Source organism: Agrilus planipennis, unplaced genomic scaffold (genome assembly GCF_000699045.2).
Source record: "Agrilus planipennis isolate EAB-ADULT unplaced genomic scaffold, Apla_2.0 scaffold199, whole genome shotgun sequence".
In the NCBI taxonomy this organism is placed as follows: Eukaryota; Metazoa; Arthropoda; class Insecta; order Coleoptera; family Buprestidae; genus Agrilus; species Agrilus planipennis.
The window spans coordinates 573,344-589,032 of record NW_020439011.1 but is presented as its reverse complement, the minus strand read 5'-3'; the positions used below and the strand labels follow the sequence as shown (position 1 = coordinate 589,032).

The 15,689-nt window shown below is 31.0% G+C and overlaps 5 protein-coding genes and 3 long non-coding RNA genes across 11 annotated transcripts; 3 read left to right on the top strand and 5 right to left on the bottom strand.

The window, feature by feature from the left end:
- Nucleotides 1-339: 339 nt before the first annotated feature.
- On the bottom strand, nt 340-1,248 carry LOC108741259. Its single transcript, XR_001938479.2, has 3 exons — nt 1,063-1,248; nt 431-710; nt 340-361 (listed from the first exon to the last, which is right to left on the bottom strand). It is a non-coding gene; the product is annotated as an uncharacterized LOC108741259 (long non-coding RNA).
- A 530-nt stretch (nt 1,249-1,778) lies between these two features.
- Nucleotides 1,779-5,259, bottom strand: LOC108741281. The gene is made up of 5 exons (XR_001938484.2): nt 4,982-5,259; nt 4,641-4,746; nt 3,936-4,053; nt 2,522-2,815; nt 1,779-2,146 (listed from the first exon to the last, which is right to left on the bottom strand). It is a non-coding gene; the product is annotated as an uncharacterized LOC108741281 (long non-coding RNA).
- A 76-nt stretch (nt 5,260-5,335) lies between these two features.
- Nucleotides 5,336-6,489, top strand: LOC108741277 (ADP-ribosylation factor 2). Its single transcript, XM_018476020.2, has 4 exons — nt 5,336-5,727; nt 5,780-6,042; nt 6,095-6,220; nt 6,279-6,489. Exons 1-4 carry the CDS (start codon nt 5,661-5,663, stop codon nt 6,363-6,365), a joined length of 543 nt encoding a protein of 180 aa, XP_018331522.1. The 5' UTR covers nt 5,336-5,660; the 3' UTR covers nt 6,366-6,489.
- On the bottom strand, nt 6,373-8,391 carry LOC108741274 (AP-1 complex subunit mu-1). The gene is made up of 4 exons (XM_018476017.2): nt 8,152-8,391; nt 7,329-8,099; nt 6,916-7,272; nt 6,373-6,789 (listed from the first exon to the last, which is right to left on the bottom strand). The coding sequence occupies exons 1-4, from the start codon at nt 8,191-8,193 to the stop codon at nt 6,691-6,693; spliced, it is 1,269 nt and encodes a 422-aa protein (XP_018331519.1). The 5' UTR covers nt 8,194-8,391; the 3' UTR covers nt 6,373-6,690.
- Nucleotides 8,392-8,712: 321 nt separating this feature from the next.
- On the bottom strand, nt 8,713-9,726 carry LOC108741279 (RNA-binding protein 8A-like). 2 transcript variants are annotated; one of them, XM_018476023.1, is made up of 6 exons: nt 9,635-9,725; nt 9,497-9,573; nt 9,301-9,444; nt 9,108-9,244; nt 8,923-9,047; nt 8,713-8,870 (listed from the first exon to the last, which is right to left on the bottom strand). In XM_018476023.1, the coding sequence occupies exons 2-6, from the start codon at nt 9,555-9,557 to the stop codon at nt 8,843-8,845; spliced, it is 495 nt and encodes a 164-aa protein (XP_018331525.1). In that variant the 5' UTR covers nt 9,558-9,573; nt 9,635-9,725; the 3' UTR covers nt 8,713-8,842. The 2 variants fall into 2 exon arrangements, with proteins under 2 accessions (XP_018331525.1, XP_018331526.1); XM_018476024.1 differs by lacking the exon at nt 8,713-8,870 and having other exon boundaries at nt 8,919-9,047; nt 9,635-9,726.
- A 92-nt stretch (nt 9,727-9,818) lies between these two features.
- LOC108741280 (IDLSRF-like peptide) lies at nt 9,819-14,614 on the top strand. Of its 3 annotated transcripts, none has more exons than XM_018476019.2 (6): nt 9,819-10,674; nt 11,593-11,874; nt 12,106-14,077; nt 14,134-14,189; nt 14,241-14,392; nt 14,446-14,614. In XM_018476019.2, exons 1-3 carry the CDS (start codon nt 10,539-10,541, stop codon nt 12,297-12,299), a joined length of 612 nt encoding a protein of 203 aa, XP_018331521.1. In that variant the 5' UTR covers nt 9,819-10,538; the 3' UTR covers nt 12,300-14,077; nt 14,134-14,189; nt 14,241-14,392; nt 14,446-14,614. The 3 variants fall into 3 exon arrangements, with proteins under 3 accessions (XP_018331521.1, XP_018331520.1, XP_025831956.1); XM_018476018.2 differs by having other exon boundaries at nt 11,590-11,874; XM_025976171.1 differs by having other exon boundaries at nt 11,590-11,874; nt 14,438-14,614.
- Nucleotides 11,014-11,532, top strand: LOC112904918. Its single transcript, XR_003231448.1, has 3 exons — nt 11,014-11,300; nt 11,357-11,412; nt 11,464-11,532. It is a non-coding gene; the product is annotated as an uncharacterized LOC112904918 (long non-coding RNA).
- On the bottom strand, nt 14,588-15,534 carry LOC108741278 (putative glutathione-specific gamma-glutamylcyclotransferase 2). Its single transcript, XM_018476022.2, has 3 exons — nt 15,194-15,534; nt 15,068-15,106; nt 14,588-14,970 (listed from the first exon to the last, which is right to left on the bottom strand). The coding sequence occupies exons 1-3, from the start codon at nt 15,326-15,328 to the stop codon at nt 14,605-14,607; spliced, it is 540 nt and encodes a 179-aa protein (XP_018331524.1). The 5' UTR covers nt 15,329-15,534; the 3' UTR covers nt 14,588-14,604.
- Nucleotides 15,535-15,689: the final 155 nt, after the last annotated feature.

Genomic DNA, 15,689 nt, shown 5'->3' with positions numbered 1-15,689 from the left:
TACGTACGTACGTACGTACGTACGTACGTACGTACGTACGTACGTACGTACGTACGTACGTACGTACGTACGTACGTACGTACGTACGTACGTACGTACATGCTGACATACGAACGTACGTACGTACGTACGTACATACACACATCATCAAAAAAATTGGCTAGCATGCTACTAATATGTTAAAACGTGGAAATATAATGAAAATTCCGATTTCACTTTTCGACCCAATTACAATAACTTCCTAATGGGAAGTTAAAAATTAATTTGAATAAAATGAACTTAATGAATTCTACTAGATAGAGCATGCAAAATAAAGAACTATTTCAACTACTGGGTCATCTTTGTCTTCTCCAACGTCGATCTGAAACAGATACGGTGGCAAACAGATTAATAAAGAGCAATTAAAATTAATTATATCAAGTATTCTCACCTTAATTAATTATAAAACGTAACATTCCAAAGTTTACAGATGTGAAAAGTAAACCAACTCCAGGAGGAATACTGTAGCAGAGAAATTCTTATTACGGTGGAATTCAAATAAATATCCAGTTGCTTTCGCTGATGGGTTGAAAATTAACTGCATGGTGTTACAAGCCGGAGACGAAACGGCAAATCAAGAATATAATCCAGGAAAGACCACACCCTTGTAGACTTGGGCTGTTTCAGTATAACCAAACTGCACATTAATTCTCTCTCATTTATTGTATAACCTGCAGAAATGGACAAAAAAAACATATTAATTACACTCATAATTAAGAAACACAAATAAAAACGCACCAAACAGCTAATAAAATAGTTGAATAATAAAATAATAAACATTACGCCATTTTACATTACAACCATAGAACGCGACATAGATAAGTGAAGAAAATCCATAGATAGATAAACTCCATAGATAGATCAATGATAAATGGCAATTTATTCTGTGGGAAATAACTATCTGTCGAGTTATAGATGCACAATAACCTCAACTTATACTGTTGACAATAGATAATTGTTAACAGAAATTCAATAACAGAATAATAAAGAATAATTAGTATTAATGAAGTCATTTATTCTTACCATAATTAATTGTAGAAAGTTACGTTCTAATGTCTACCAATATGATGAGCAAACCAACCAAATCTTGAAGGGATACCACTGCAGATAATTTGTTGTTCCGGTTGCTTCCAAATTAATTAATTTCAAATTGCCTCCCATTGTTATGGCAAAAATTAACTGCATAATGTTGCAAAGAGAAGACGTCAAAAGCATCGGTTGTTTTAGTAGCACCAAAATTAACTGCAATTCTTTCTCATTTGTGGGACAATCTATATAGAAACAGGCAAGAAAAAATAATTAATTATCATTTTTAAATCAAATAAATCAGTAACATGCACACTAATGGAAACATCTGTTNTAGCAACTATTATTTTTTTATCTTTATTACAAAGAGAAACATACCGATATTCTTGATTAATATTTTCAGCATACACAGGGTCCAAGTTTCGGTATTATCTAACAAACCATGTTTTGATGATTTATCAAATACGAGTCCTTACTTGATCTGTATAATGATATTGGTCTGCTTAACCTCCTTTCAACTGTAATTCAATCGTATTTAAGCATTTAATTTTTATGTTGATAATAATTACAAATTTTAAGATTATACTGCATTCTGACCGGTTCTGACCAATGCACAATTTTTTAACGGAACTAGTTGACTTAAACATTAAACAATATACATAGAATATATAAACATATTTTCGTTGGTCATCTATATAGGCAACCCACTTAACTGCAAAGTATTCTGAACGTCAGGCTGCAGTAGCAGTTCTGACTTCTTTTACTTATTAAAGATTCGGCTTTCAAAATCAGGATTTAAAATATTAATAATCACGAAATAAAAACGTTTTTAAATTGGGGGTTGGAAGTGCAAATCGATGTTCTTTAAAAAATTTATAAACGCCAAACAGGCCTTTTGAATACTGTTACTTACCAGTTCATTGTCATAAATCTTTCCTTCAGCTACAGCACACTTTCTTCGTTCCCAACGGTAAAAGGCACCTTCACGCCTTCCTCAAGCTTCGGGTATTACCACTTTCTAGAGTGCAAGAGCACTGATACAACCAATGTTTTGTAACATATGGAATCTGGAGTTATGTTCCTGTAAAATAAAATATGAATGTTTTCAGGTATTATTGATATAGCCTTCTTACTAAAAAACGTATATAATACAACATTAAAGTAATGCTAAACTATATCTCTATTAATAATAACAAATAAATATGGTGTATATGACTTTACAATTCTTTAAAAATACTGCTATGTTTTGGGAAGAAAAACAAGTATAATGACAGTAATACACTTTATATTTTTCTTTAATTAACTCTTTTAATGAAATTAGTTGCAATAAATAGCATGCCTAAATTAACAGTTGAAAGCTGAAATAAGACATTATTAACAAAATTAACTGTTTTACACTATTCACATGTCTGTGTATATAAACTAAAAACGTCGTTATCATTTACAACAATCTTACCTAAATTGTAATATCCTTGCAGTCCTATAATAAACTCCAACCCTCGTTAATGACGTATGTGGACCATTTATCTACCTAACATCATCAAGAGGCATTACGAAAAATGGCATATTTTGACCTCTTGATTGTGGAGTGCACTCATGACAATTGATAATTCATTGTCACAAATAAACAAGTAATCCTTTTGTGGTGGAAAAAAGACACTTACAATTCTTTGAGGTACTGCTACTTTCTGGAGAGAATTCCTACAATCAATGCTCCACAACGAACGGCATCCACAGTTTATGTAAAATCCTGCGGAATAATTTGCTATATTAAAGACTGCAATTGTAAGTCATACCTTAGAAGTAACATGTATAGAAATATGGTTAATAATTTTGGTTCTTTAGTATTCAATTATNTTCGGGTATTACCACTTTCCAGAGTGCAAGAGCACTGATACAACCAATGTTTTGTAACATATGGAATCTGGAGTTTTTATGTTCCTGTAAAATAAAATATGAATGTTTTCAGATATTACTGATATAAAAAAAACGTACATAATACAATAATAAAGTAACGCTAAACCTTTTCTCTATTAATAATAACAAATAAATATAGTGTATATGACTTTACACTATTCACATGCCTGTTTATATATAAAAACGTCATTATCATTTACAACAATCTTACCTAAATTGTAATATCCTTGCAGTCCTATGATAAACTGCAACCCTCGTTAATGACCTATGTGGACCAGTTCTACCTAACATCATCAAGAGGCATTATGAAAAAAATCATATTTTGACCTCTTGATTGTGGAGAGCACTCATGACAATTGACAATTCATTGTCACAAATGAACAAGTAATCTTTTTGCGGTGGAAAAGAAAAGGCACTTTTACAATTCTTTGAGGTACTGCTACTTTCTGGAGAGAACTACAATCATTGCTTCATAACGAACGGCATCTACAGTTTATGTAAAATCCTGCGAAAGAATTGGCTAAATTAAAGACTGCAACTGTAAGCCATATTTTAGAAATATCATGTATAGAAATATGGTTAATAATTTTGGTTCTTTAGTATTCAATTCTATTTAATATTAATATTATGTATTACAGTAATTTCTAACTGGTCAGCGATTATAAAGAAAATTAAACAATTTTCAAATGTTAATTGTTTAGTCTACGTAGCAAAGAAAGTGATGTTCTGCAACACAGTGGATTTTATTACTCAAGAACTCAAATGAAAATTTCATAGATTTCATAAGACATTAGTAACCAATATCTGAAGTGAAAAAGTGATCCATAACGCAAGACAACCATAGCTGTTATAAGGTCCCCATAGAATTAAGTTTTTATGAATGAAATATAAAACATACATAACAGAATGTTAAGCACCTATATATTAATTATATTGTGGTATATATTTCTCACCTTTTTTGACATTAAATGAAATCCAGCAAGAACAATATTCTATACTGCACCATTTGTTTTTCGGTAAGGTCAAAATTTACTTCAATGTTCTCTCCCTCTTTCTCATTTACGGGGAAGTCTGTAGACATAATCAAAAAGATAAATTACATTATTAAATGTAGATGCAGGATACAATTTGTGAACACATATTGGAGCTCACTATAATAATTACGTACAAAACATCAAACACGAAAATACTTAACGATAAAAAACCAACAAACATGTATAAACAGTAAATAATAGATCAATGCGAAAAGCCACCACATATAAAATGTAGCTGAGGAAAGAACACCGTATATTCAACCATACAAACATCAATGTAAATCAGTAAAATACTTTTTCAAAAATTATAATAAGTAATATATAATTAGTGTTCTTCAAAATATTATGAACAATAGACAAATTTGGAAACATCTATTTAACGAAAACGGACATCACAAATGAGGGTATCAATATTTCACGCTGGCACTGCAATAGATAGTTAAAAGTTTATTTTTAACAAATTCTCAAACATAATTTCCAAAATTAACATTAGAAACTTCTTGTTCTATTGCTTACGACGTTTGTTAATGAATGAAATTGTTAATTAATCAAAATAAATTCTGTAAGATGATAAATTCATTTGAGACATTTCTTCCCTACAAAATTTAAAAATTTATCACTTACCCCTGTTGTAGTTGTGTTCAGTTGACAAAACCCATTAACTTCTTTCTAGAGTGAACAGCAGAGGCATCAATCAAAACCCAACCACACAAGATGTTTAGAGTTACTCCTGTGGAATAATTTGCTATATTAAAAGTAATCACATACAACAAAGTAGGAGTGAAATAAATACGCGTTTTTAAATAATTTGATTGATAATGAATAACATGACTAAATTAATAATGAAAAACATAAATGTAATACATTATTAATAAAATTAAATATTTTAATATTTATTTCTTTTATCCATATACTTATAAGTAGCAAGTATTATTTTTTTATCTTTATTACAAAGAGAAACATACCGATATTCTTGATTAATATTTTCAGCATACACAGGGTCCAAGTTTCGGTATTATCTAACAAACCATGTTTTGATGATTTATCAAATACGAGTCCTTACTTGATCTGTATAATGATATTGGTCTGCTTAACCTCCTTTCAACTGTAATTCAATCGTATTTAAGCATTTAATTTTTATGTTGATAATAATTACAAATTTTAAGATTATACTGCATTCTGACCGGTTCTGACCAATGCACAATTTTTTAACGGAACTAGTTGACTTAAACATTAAACAATATACATAGAATATATAAACATATTTTCTATAATCTATGAAATAAATCATAGATAATAGATATACAAAGAGAAAATGAACCATGAAACCATTGGTGTATGTGCTCTTGTGCAGGTGTCAGTTTGTCAATGGTTGTCAAAGAAGTGGTGAATGACAAATAAGAGGGTGCGATGTTTAGTTCGTATAGTTCCAAAATAAGCTTAATTTTAATTACCAATTAATTTCAACAAGCTCAAATGTTATAATTGCTTTTACCAATTTTTAATTGGTAAAAGTTAATTTGTGGAATAGGAGCATAAAAGACAAAAACGGTATTTAAATTGTGACGTTTGACGTGGCATAAGATACTTTGAAAGCATTTATTTAATAGTTTATTGTGGTTCGATAACTTATACATATTTAACATGGGATTAACAATTTCAAGTGTGTTCACACGTTTATTCGGCAAGAAACAGATGAGAATTTTAATGGGTAAGATGAGTTATGTTTGTGCTTATTGATTTCCCAATAACCTCTTTTTTAGTTGGTTTAGATGCTGCTGGCAAAACAACAATTTTATACAAGTTAAAATTAGGAGAAATCGTCACGACTATTCCTACTATCGGTTTTAATGTTGAAACCGTTGAATACAAAAATATATGCTTTACCGTTTGGGATGTTGGTGGTCAAGACAAAATAAGGCCATTGTGGCGTCACTATTTTCAGAATACACAGGGACTCATTTTTGTTGTAGATTCTAATGATAGAGAACGTATTACAGAAGCAGAACATGAACTTCATAATATGGTAAGAAACCGCTAGTCAGTTTCAGTCACTTGATAATCAAATAAAATTGTAGTTACAAGAAGATGAGCTGAGGGATGCAGTTCTGCTGGTTTTTGCAAATAAACAAGATTTACCAAATGCTATGACTGCAGCTGAATTAACTGATAAGTTACAGTTACATCAGCTTCGCAACCGTCGTGTAAGTGTTTTAATGACAATCTGTTACCTTAATATTTGAAAAAGCATTTACTTTTTAGTGGTTTATTCAACCTACACGTGCAACCCAAGGTAATGGTTTATATGAAGGTTTGGACTGGTTATCAAATGAGCTGGCAAAAAAATAACTTATGATTGATGTAAAATAATAAATTTAATTACTTTAGGTAAAGTTAAAGCAACTGTTACATTTTAAGTTACATTACTTTTACTAATACTTTGTGATTTATAATAAACATGGACTGAAAAAAGGCCGGTTTTTGTGCATTATTCTATTTTGAATGCAAAATGTAGATAGTCTTATACAGATTACTACTTGTCTACATTAATGATTTCATAACAAATATAGAACACAAATCTTACCTAATGTTAAGTTTTATGTAAACATAGAGCAAATGCTTGTCAAAAGTTAAAAATATACTTTCCTTTATTGTAAAATCCTCAAGATTAATGTTAGTTGGTACGTAACTGATAATCTCCATTCTGTGTTATATATCTCACCCAGGGAAGTGCTTGGTAACCACTTTTTTCTATAATTTTAAGGTAGCGAACCTGAAGTAAGAAAAATTTAATTAAATAACAGATATAATTTTACTCTTTTAACTAAAAAATAATCCATTTGGCAATGTTAAACTATTTAAATTATCTTTAATAATAGAGTTTTTATTAGAGTATTACCTGAATTCCAGATGTTGTAAAGTAAGGTATTTCAAATCGAACTTGAATAGGAGGTTTACCCTCATTATCTTCACATTCAACACTAGGCAATCCAAAATGAGCACGCATAAGATATTCTTTTCCCCCTGGAAATGATTTAATGGTCCATGTTATAGCACTCTGCTCTGGCGCATATTTTACACTGCCAACTGTTGTCTTGAATTTGGGAGAATCTGCATCACCTGGCACAGGAATGACAATTTCAACATTATTTGCAGTAGACCTTCTTTTAAACTGAGATTTGGCTTTTATCATGTATTCTACTCTACTATGGGCATGTCTTTCTATCACTGACTCTATCCAAATAAGTGGTTTCACCTAAAAATAAATAATTTGAACATTTACACTTCCTTTACAGAAAATAAACTTTTTACATGTGTGTTTAATCGGTAGGACATCAGTTCAAATTCACCATCAGGTGGTATAAATGAAATTGTTCTATCATTTTCAAATCTTGATAATCTTACACACTGATGAAATTTTACATCTTCTAATTCTACTGATTTAGACTTTCCTCTGCCAGTACTTTCAAAAAGAACTTTATCATTTAGTCCAAGACGTAGTTCAGGCATTCCTGATAAATATACTCTCATTTTAATGGCTCCAACAATTTCACTTCGAAGAACATTTCCATTAGCATTAGCTAACAAATTGACAGACTCAATAACATCCAAAAATACTTCATTTTTCCTATATTTAATACCCTCAGACCTCCATGAAACTGCATTTGTTACAGCCATAGGTATTCTCGGCTGAATTTCTAATTTATGGCCTTCTTGAGTTATATATTCTTGTAAGATTTTGCTATCTGTAGTCTGAGGATAGCCAAAATCAAGCAACTCATCTAACAATTCATAAATGACTACAAAATTATCTCTAATGCTCTCCTCTTCTAATTCCTTGAAGTACTCTGTCATTACTTGTACTACTTTGTGTAAAAACACAAATACTAGAGCAATATTTGCATTCTTCTTTGTTGTGCTAACTAGATACAAATTGTTGGTTTTAATGTACGCAAAGGTACATTCTGATGTCTGTAATATAGGTGTTAATAATCCTTCTTCTTCCTTTTCCATTAAAAGGGGCATAAATTTCTCAATGACTCCCAAATCGATATCGCCCCTATAGTTGCGAGAGATTAATACCTAAAAATTCTAGTGATATTGACCGTTTATAAAGCAGAAATATTAAATTTACCTTTCCTTTGACGTCTAATATATAAATCGCTGAGGAAGACATCGTGATGTAGTAAATACCAAATAGATAAACTGAAGTTATTGCAAGCACTAAAAAGTAATTTTTAAGTTATACTGTTACTTATATTTAGAAAATATGGCTATATTTAATTTTCCATGGTGTTTGTCAGAAGAGTATTAGAATAGCCATAAACCTCTTACACGTATCAACGTATGTTGACATTGACAGGTTCGACTATGAAATAAGGTTAAACTTAATTGCGAGGGAAATTTGAACTATGGATAATTTTTAAAAATTAATAGAAATTTAACAAGATAACTTTCACACCTTTCTTATTTTATGTAACAAATAAGATCGACACTCATTATATTCTTGCAAAAATTTGTGGGCGTTAATTACACTTTAGGATCAAGGTATAGTATTAAAACAAATAAAAAGGTTTTTTGATTACTAATTTTTTTTTAAATAAAAACAATGTTGTTGTTAAAGTTAATTGAATAGTGTAAATGTTCTATAATAGTAAGAAACCAAATGAGAAAACAATTCCAAAATAAGTGACAGTTACAATTATTGATAGCATTCATACATGCTTGTAGGTTTTATTTGGTTTTCACACTTGTCAGATATACAATTAGAAAATCAATTAATACAAATATTAAGAAACTTATCAGGCAATAATTCTGTCTTTATATCAGTGACGTCTGGACTTTTTCTTGGACCTGGAATAATTAATAATTATAAGATTAACCAAAATATTTATTTGTAACTTACTTCTTTGATCCTTTGACAAAACACCAATCAACTCCAATTGTTTGTCCTAAGAAATCACTCCTATCTAATGCTTCACGAGCTGCATTAGCCTCTTCAAATGTACCATATTCAACCAATGCATATCCCTGCAGATTAGTAGAAAATACTGTATCATTTGTAGTATCTTAATGAATCAATACACTTACCTTTAAGAAACCTGTCCTTCTATCTAAATTTAAAGCAATATTTTTGATGGTTCCAAATTCTGAGAACTTTTCATTCAAATCTTCTTCTGATGCTTCTTCATGTACAGATGTTACAAATAATATCCATCCTTCAACAGCTTAAAAGTAAATCATTTATATATAAGTATAAAAAGATATCGAGACTAGAACTTACATTTTTGTGGACCAGTTTCATCCCCAGTATCACCGTTATCAACAGATTCATAGCCTCTAATTTTCTCATGTTCTCTGGATTCACCTGCCCCAAAACCCCGTCCTTTTCTTCTCAAAACTTTGTCTTTTAACTTTAATACTCCCTCTAAATACACAGTTAATTATTAATTTTAAAGTTTTAAAAACATCAAGCTTACGTTCACCCTCGTCTTCTACATCCAAATCAACAGAGTCATTTATGTCCAAAACATCTGCCATTTCTAATGTAGATTATCTACAAATATTAATTATTATATAGAACTAATAAAAGTTAAAATACTATCAATATTACTTACGTATTTCTTTTCACCTGTAATTGTTGTGTTATATGTTGATAGCTATCTCTAGAGTTGAGGTTATGCTGTGTGTTCTGTATTTGTATTGTAATTAACTATTCAGCCAATCGAGAGAAAGTCACTAACACAAGTATAGTCAGGGCCGTAACGATTAATTTAAAATTGTATTTTTCTTGAAGTTTTTGATTACTTATTATGCATAGGAAAGTTCTGATGTGATTATTGTTATATTATAATTAGGTTGTTGTAAATTAATACATTTCTTATAAGTTTCAGTTTATTTCTGAATAATATTGCAAATAAATGCACATTTCATATGTGCGAAAAAAAGGTAAATATATTAAAAATTAAATTTCCTTTTGTAGAGTTAATAAAACAGATGTAAAGAGACCACACGTGTTCATAGGAATTGCTTGCCATTGATAATTTGTGGCAGTAATTCACAAAAATACCGCTATTTGTTGAAAAGGATAGTAAACTATAAAGTAGGTATATTTGAAAAGACAACAAAGGTTTTTAAATTGAAACCTTTCATCATTAATTAATATTATTCACTGTAGTAATCATTATTTGATTGTATAATGGATAACATACGAGATTTTTATGGCGTAGGTGTGTTTGAAGGGAGTGTAATAAGTGTACATTGAAGTGTAAGAATCTCCAAGGAATAAAAGGGATCAAATTCATTATCGCAATAGCAATGTGTGGGAGTAGTGTTGGTGTTCCAAGTTTCCTCGCAAACTCCCGTCTTTATTGATCCAACAGGATCAACAGCTGGCCGCAGAGTAAGCGTTTGCGCACGAAACTTTGTCAATGAACTCGAAATTCCGCAAGCGATAAGAGGGTAGTTCGGACTGAGCTGGAAGATAGGTGAGAAGAGCTTCCCTGCGCTTACCACCAAACCATGGTACGTGTGGTTTCAGCACCACACCCGCTACTCCTGGTAACGGTGGTGGTAGCATTATGTGCTGCTATTCCCCGTGCTGTTATGGCCATAGATCTTAGCAGACTTTACGGCCATATCAGCTCAAAAAGGAATGGTAAGTATTTTTTTTTTTTTAATTTTACACTGTATGTATACCTGTTGAAATTGCCGATCAATATCGTCATTCACTACTGTATGCCCTTTTTTGTCCATTTCACCTCATTTTTCCCAAACTTTCAAAAATATAATTATATTATTGTTTATAACACAACACTATTATTTAAAAGCCACTTGNTTATTGTCAAATGGATTTGAATAATACATTTTAACAATAATTAATGGTCTTTGATTAACTTAAGACACCTTTTTAACGAATTTCTAAATGTTTTGCAACACATGTTACCTACAACCCCCTTTCCTTACACAGTTTAAAATATTCTAAAATATTCTGATTACGGTCCTGTCGAGAATTTAAACTCTCATGAAATAGTAATAAACAAGAAGAAGAATGAAGAAGTAGCCGAAACAAATGTGAGGTTAAAGAATTGCAGTAATAACGTAAACAACATTTCTTTTTTCGTTTTTGATAAAACAATTATTAATTAATATCTCAAGAATCGTATAAGTTATTTATTATGGGCAAACGCTCGTGTCCTTTTGAAGAAAGTTTTGCTCCACAATTGAAAAGGCATGTTTCAGAAGTGGAATTAAACGCCAATGAATGTGTAGAGAAAATTCATTGTAAACGTTTTTAATTCGTAAAAGAGTATAAAGGATAACACTTTCTTTTGTTTTAGCTAAAACTTTGGCAATTCTTTTTCGTGGTTCAAGAAAATTAGGTTGTTCTAAGAAAGTAAGTCCTTTTAAATGAGAATAATTGGTTGCTACGTTTTACTGATTTCAGAAAACAAATGGGATATGTAAATGCATGAATTGTCATTGCCAGAATAATTTAACTGCGAAATGTTGGTTTTTTATTGTTTGAACGGTAAGTAAGAAACGCGTTGTCAACTGTTAATGTTATGTTTAGCAGACGCCTGTCATCCTTACGAACCCTTCAAGTGTCCGGGGGATGGAAATTGTATTTCTATTCAGTATTTATGTGACGGGGCTCCCGATTGTCCGGATGGATATGACGAAGATTCCAGATTATGTACAGCAGCTAAACGGCCACCAGTAGAAGAAACAGGCAGCTTCTTAAAATCACTTTTGGCAAGTCACGGGCCCAATTATCTCGAAAAACTTTTTGGAAGTAAAGCAAGAGACGCTCTCAAACCATTGGGTGGAGTGGACAAAGTAGCCATTGCTTTGTCAGGTAAGACAGTTTATAAAACATAAGTCGTTTATACAAAGTTTGAAAGTTTGAATGAAAAGTTATTTCGTTAAGAGCCGAGAGGGTACCATGAGTTGCGCACTGCAAAAAAATTAATGTAACCAGTGGGAGTGATTCTCTCTCTCTTCGTTGATGTGAGAATCAGCGCCGGTTTTGAGCGTTTAGAGTCTTAAATCTAAAATTATATTAATTATCTCTGCTTTAAAATTGCAGAGTCTCAAACAATAGAAGATTTTGGAGCAGCATTACATCTAATGCGATCTGATTTAGAACATCTACGTTCAGTATTCATGGCGGTTGAAAATGGCGATTTGGGAATGTTGAAATCACTGGGTATAAAAGATTCCGAACTTGGTGATGTTAAATTTTTCTTAGAAAAGTTAGTGAATACCGGTTTCTTGGACTGAAGTATACCGGACCCTGCTGCTGTGTTCTTCGCACACCCCCAACCACATGCTCCTTTAATTAAAGGCTTTTATTCTTATCTCCCTTTTTAAGCAACGTGGAGCGTATATTACAGCAGCAGAGTTCGTTAATTCCGTCCTTCAGGGCTGATGGTAACTCACGACTGTCTCTGCGAGTTCCATCAAATAACAACAATCGATTTAATAATCAGTACATATCATATAAAAGTCTTATAAAATATATTTAAATATTATATCTATTAAAATATACATATTATATAAATACATATCACACAATGAGTAAGATACGGTGGACGAATCATTACAGTAACCCACATCATTTAGTGCAGAAACAGTGTCGGCGGAAGGCATGCTATATCAATATTACTAAAAAAGTTTTTGTATTTTTAACTTCTAGATGTTCTTATCGTGTTCACTGTCACTGCTTTTCAAATGCATATCGAGTGATATATATATATATTTAACGTACGATTTTTTACTATATTTGTGATGTCGTCTTAAGCAACCTGTTTACAATTACCACGGCACAATTATTAAAAAATATTCAAACCACAGCGATCAATTATATTAACTAACAGCTTACTAGTACAACAGTCAACGAGCAACTTTTCTGCTTCCTTACAACTATTTTATTATTAAAATCTGAGCATCAACCCAAGAAGAATTTTCCCATTTTCATGATGGTACTTAGCGTAGGACGAAACATTATGATTCGTACCGTGTCGGTGCAGGGCGATACGTCACTTTGTTTCGTTCAATTAGAAGACTGTTGCTCGAATTGCGTTTTTCTAGTAAGTTAATATAGGAGTTATCAGGAAGCTAGGGGAATTGCGTCGTAGGGCCTCGCAATCCCCAAGCAGTTCGAATTTTCACAGTTATTATATCTAAATGTGATTTTAATGTACATATCAGCAAAGATAGATTGAGAACCGATTTACGTATATTTCTGCACGATAACGACCTGACACTCAAACAAAAGCTAGCAGAAATACGTCAATCGTTAGCTCGATCAACCGCACAATCATTAAAAGTAATGTTGTTATAGGTACATCAATTATTCATTACTTAGGTTAGTTTTAGGATATTAAATATTAGAAACACATGGATATACAAATATATTTTTTTGACTAAAGGAAAATCCTTTCTTTTGTGCTGATATGCGCAAGCCGTTCTTATTAACTATTGTTTCTTCATAGAAAAAAATTTACAGATAAAGGCTGGTTGACTTGTAATGATCCACATTATTTATTGCTTTATATATAAAGATATAGTATATTATAAATAATAAATTAAATATATTATCTTGTTCACGATTTATTGTCAAATGGATTTGAATAATACATTTTAACAATAATTAATGGTCTTTGATTAACTTAAGACACCTTTTTAACGAATTTCTAAATGTTTTGCAACACATGTTACCTACAACCCCCTTTCCTTACACAGTTTAAAATATTCTAAAATATTCTGATTACGGTCCTGTCGAGAATTTAAACTCTCATGAAATAGTAATAAACAAGAAGAAGAATGAAGAAGTAGCCGAAACAAATGTGAGGTTAAAGAATTGCAGTAATAACGTAAACAACATTTCTTTTTTCGTTTTTGATAAAACAATTATTAATTAATATCTCAAGAATCGTATAAGTTATTTATTATGGGCAAACGCTCGTGTCCTTTTGAAGAAAGTTTTGCTCCACAATTGAAAAGGCATGTTTCAGAAGTGGAATTAAACGCCAATGAATGTGTAGAGAAAATTCATTGTAAACGTTTTTAATTCGTAAAAGAGTATAAAGGATAACACTTTCTTTTGTTTTAGCTAAAACTTTGGCAATTCTTTTTCGTGGTTCAAGAAAATTAGGTTGTTCTAAGAAAGTAAGTCCTTTTAAATGAGAATAATTGGTTGCTACGTTTTACTGATTTCAGAAAACAAATGGGATATGTAAATGCATGAATTGTCATTGCCAGAATAATTTAACTGCGAAATGTTGGTTTTGTGAAAATACTTTGTGTTCAACTTGTATCCAATTATGTGAAATTTGTGATGAAACATTTTGTGAGAATTGTGCAGTCAAGATGTAAGTGTTGGTTAACTTAGTACTAACAAAGTATTTTCTATACAGTTTTGTAGGTATAATCTTGAGGGAGGAATAAGGTGTCTATCTTGTGTGGATAAGTAACATTATGTACCTACTAAATTGCCTTGCTCACTTGGAATGTGTTGATAAAGAATGTTACTTTTTAAATATAGATTTTTTGTTATTTAGTCAAAGTGAATTTGAATAAAGTTTTATTTTTCTTCTAAGAGTTTTAATACATTCATTTCTATTTTATAAAGATGTTCATCATTTATGTTAGGTGCAATTTCACGCATAGACTTTGCTAAATTTAATATATATTCTATATTGGTGCCACTTGGGCCTGCAGAATCTACAATTTGTTTAGCAATGTCTGCTTCATGAGCTTCTCCAACATAATTATAATTATCTTCAGTACCTATGTAGACATGTAACTGTAACGAAGACTTATTACTGTCTTTTGGATAGAATGTAACAGTTCTTTTTGAATATCCACCTCTTTCACGATAATCTAAATGTGCAGAAACCTTTTCAATGTCATCTTCTTTTATTCTGTAAGCTACACCCCATACTTCATCCTGAAAAGGTTATTCTGTGTGTTTCATTATTTATTTAAAAGTACCCCTTAGCTGCATTTAATGGTCAAATAAATACAGAAACAACAGTTACTCTTACCTCTTCACAACCAACTTCTAATGTTACAACTCTTCCTGGCTAAAAAACACATTCACTTTAGATTTTCGAAAAGTTAACCTCAACTTCTGGAAGAAAGTTGATACTAATTTTTATGGAAAAAAATACCTTCTCAGGAGTCCCTCTATGATCAGTGCTATGCTGATGAAATCGCCTTTTATACCCCTTTATACAACCAATCACTTTTTCCTCAAAAGGAAAATCGACTTTCCATATCAGAGATCCATAACCAAAGATCCACATTTTCAAAGTAATAGCTAGATTTCTATTTTACATTACTATGAAACATCTACATTTCTAGAATGTAGTCATTATTTACACTCTAGACATCCTAATTAAACGATTTAGGTGCACTAATCAATCGATCTAGATACGATATCTATGGTAGCAGAATATTAATTTAAATTTCAAAATTTTAAACAGTGAATCACGCTTGTTATTGTATACAATATTAATTAATAAATTGTATATGAATGACAAAATCGCAATCCAATCCAATTAGGACAGATAATTGTGAATTAAAAAACGAATGTATTCAACAACTTCTATATTTCTTCAAATTTAATAAATAGATGTGTTATTTACACTAATGTTAAGTGTAATA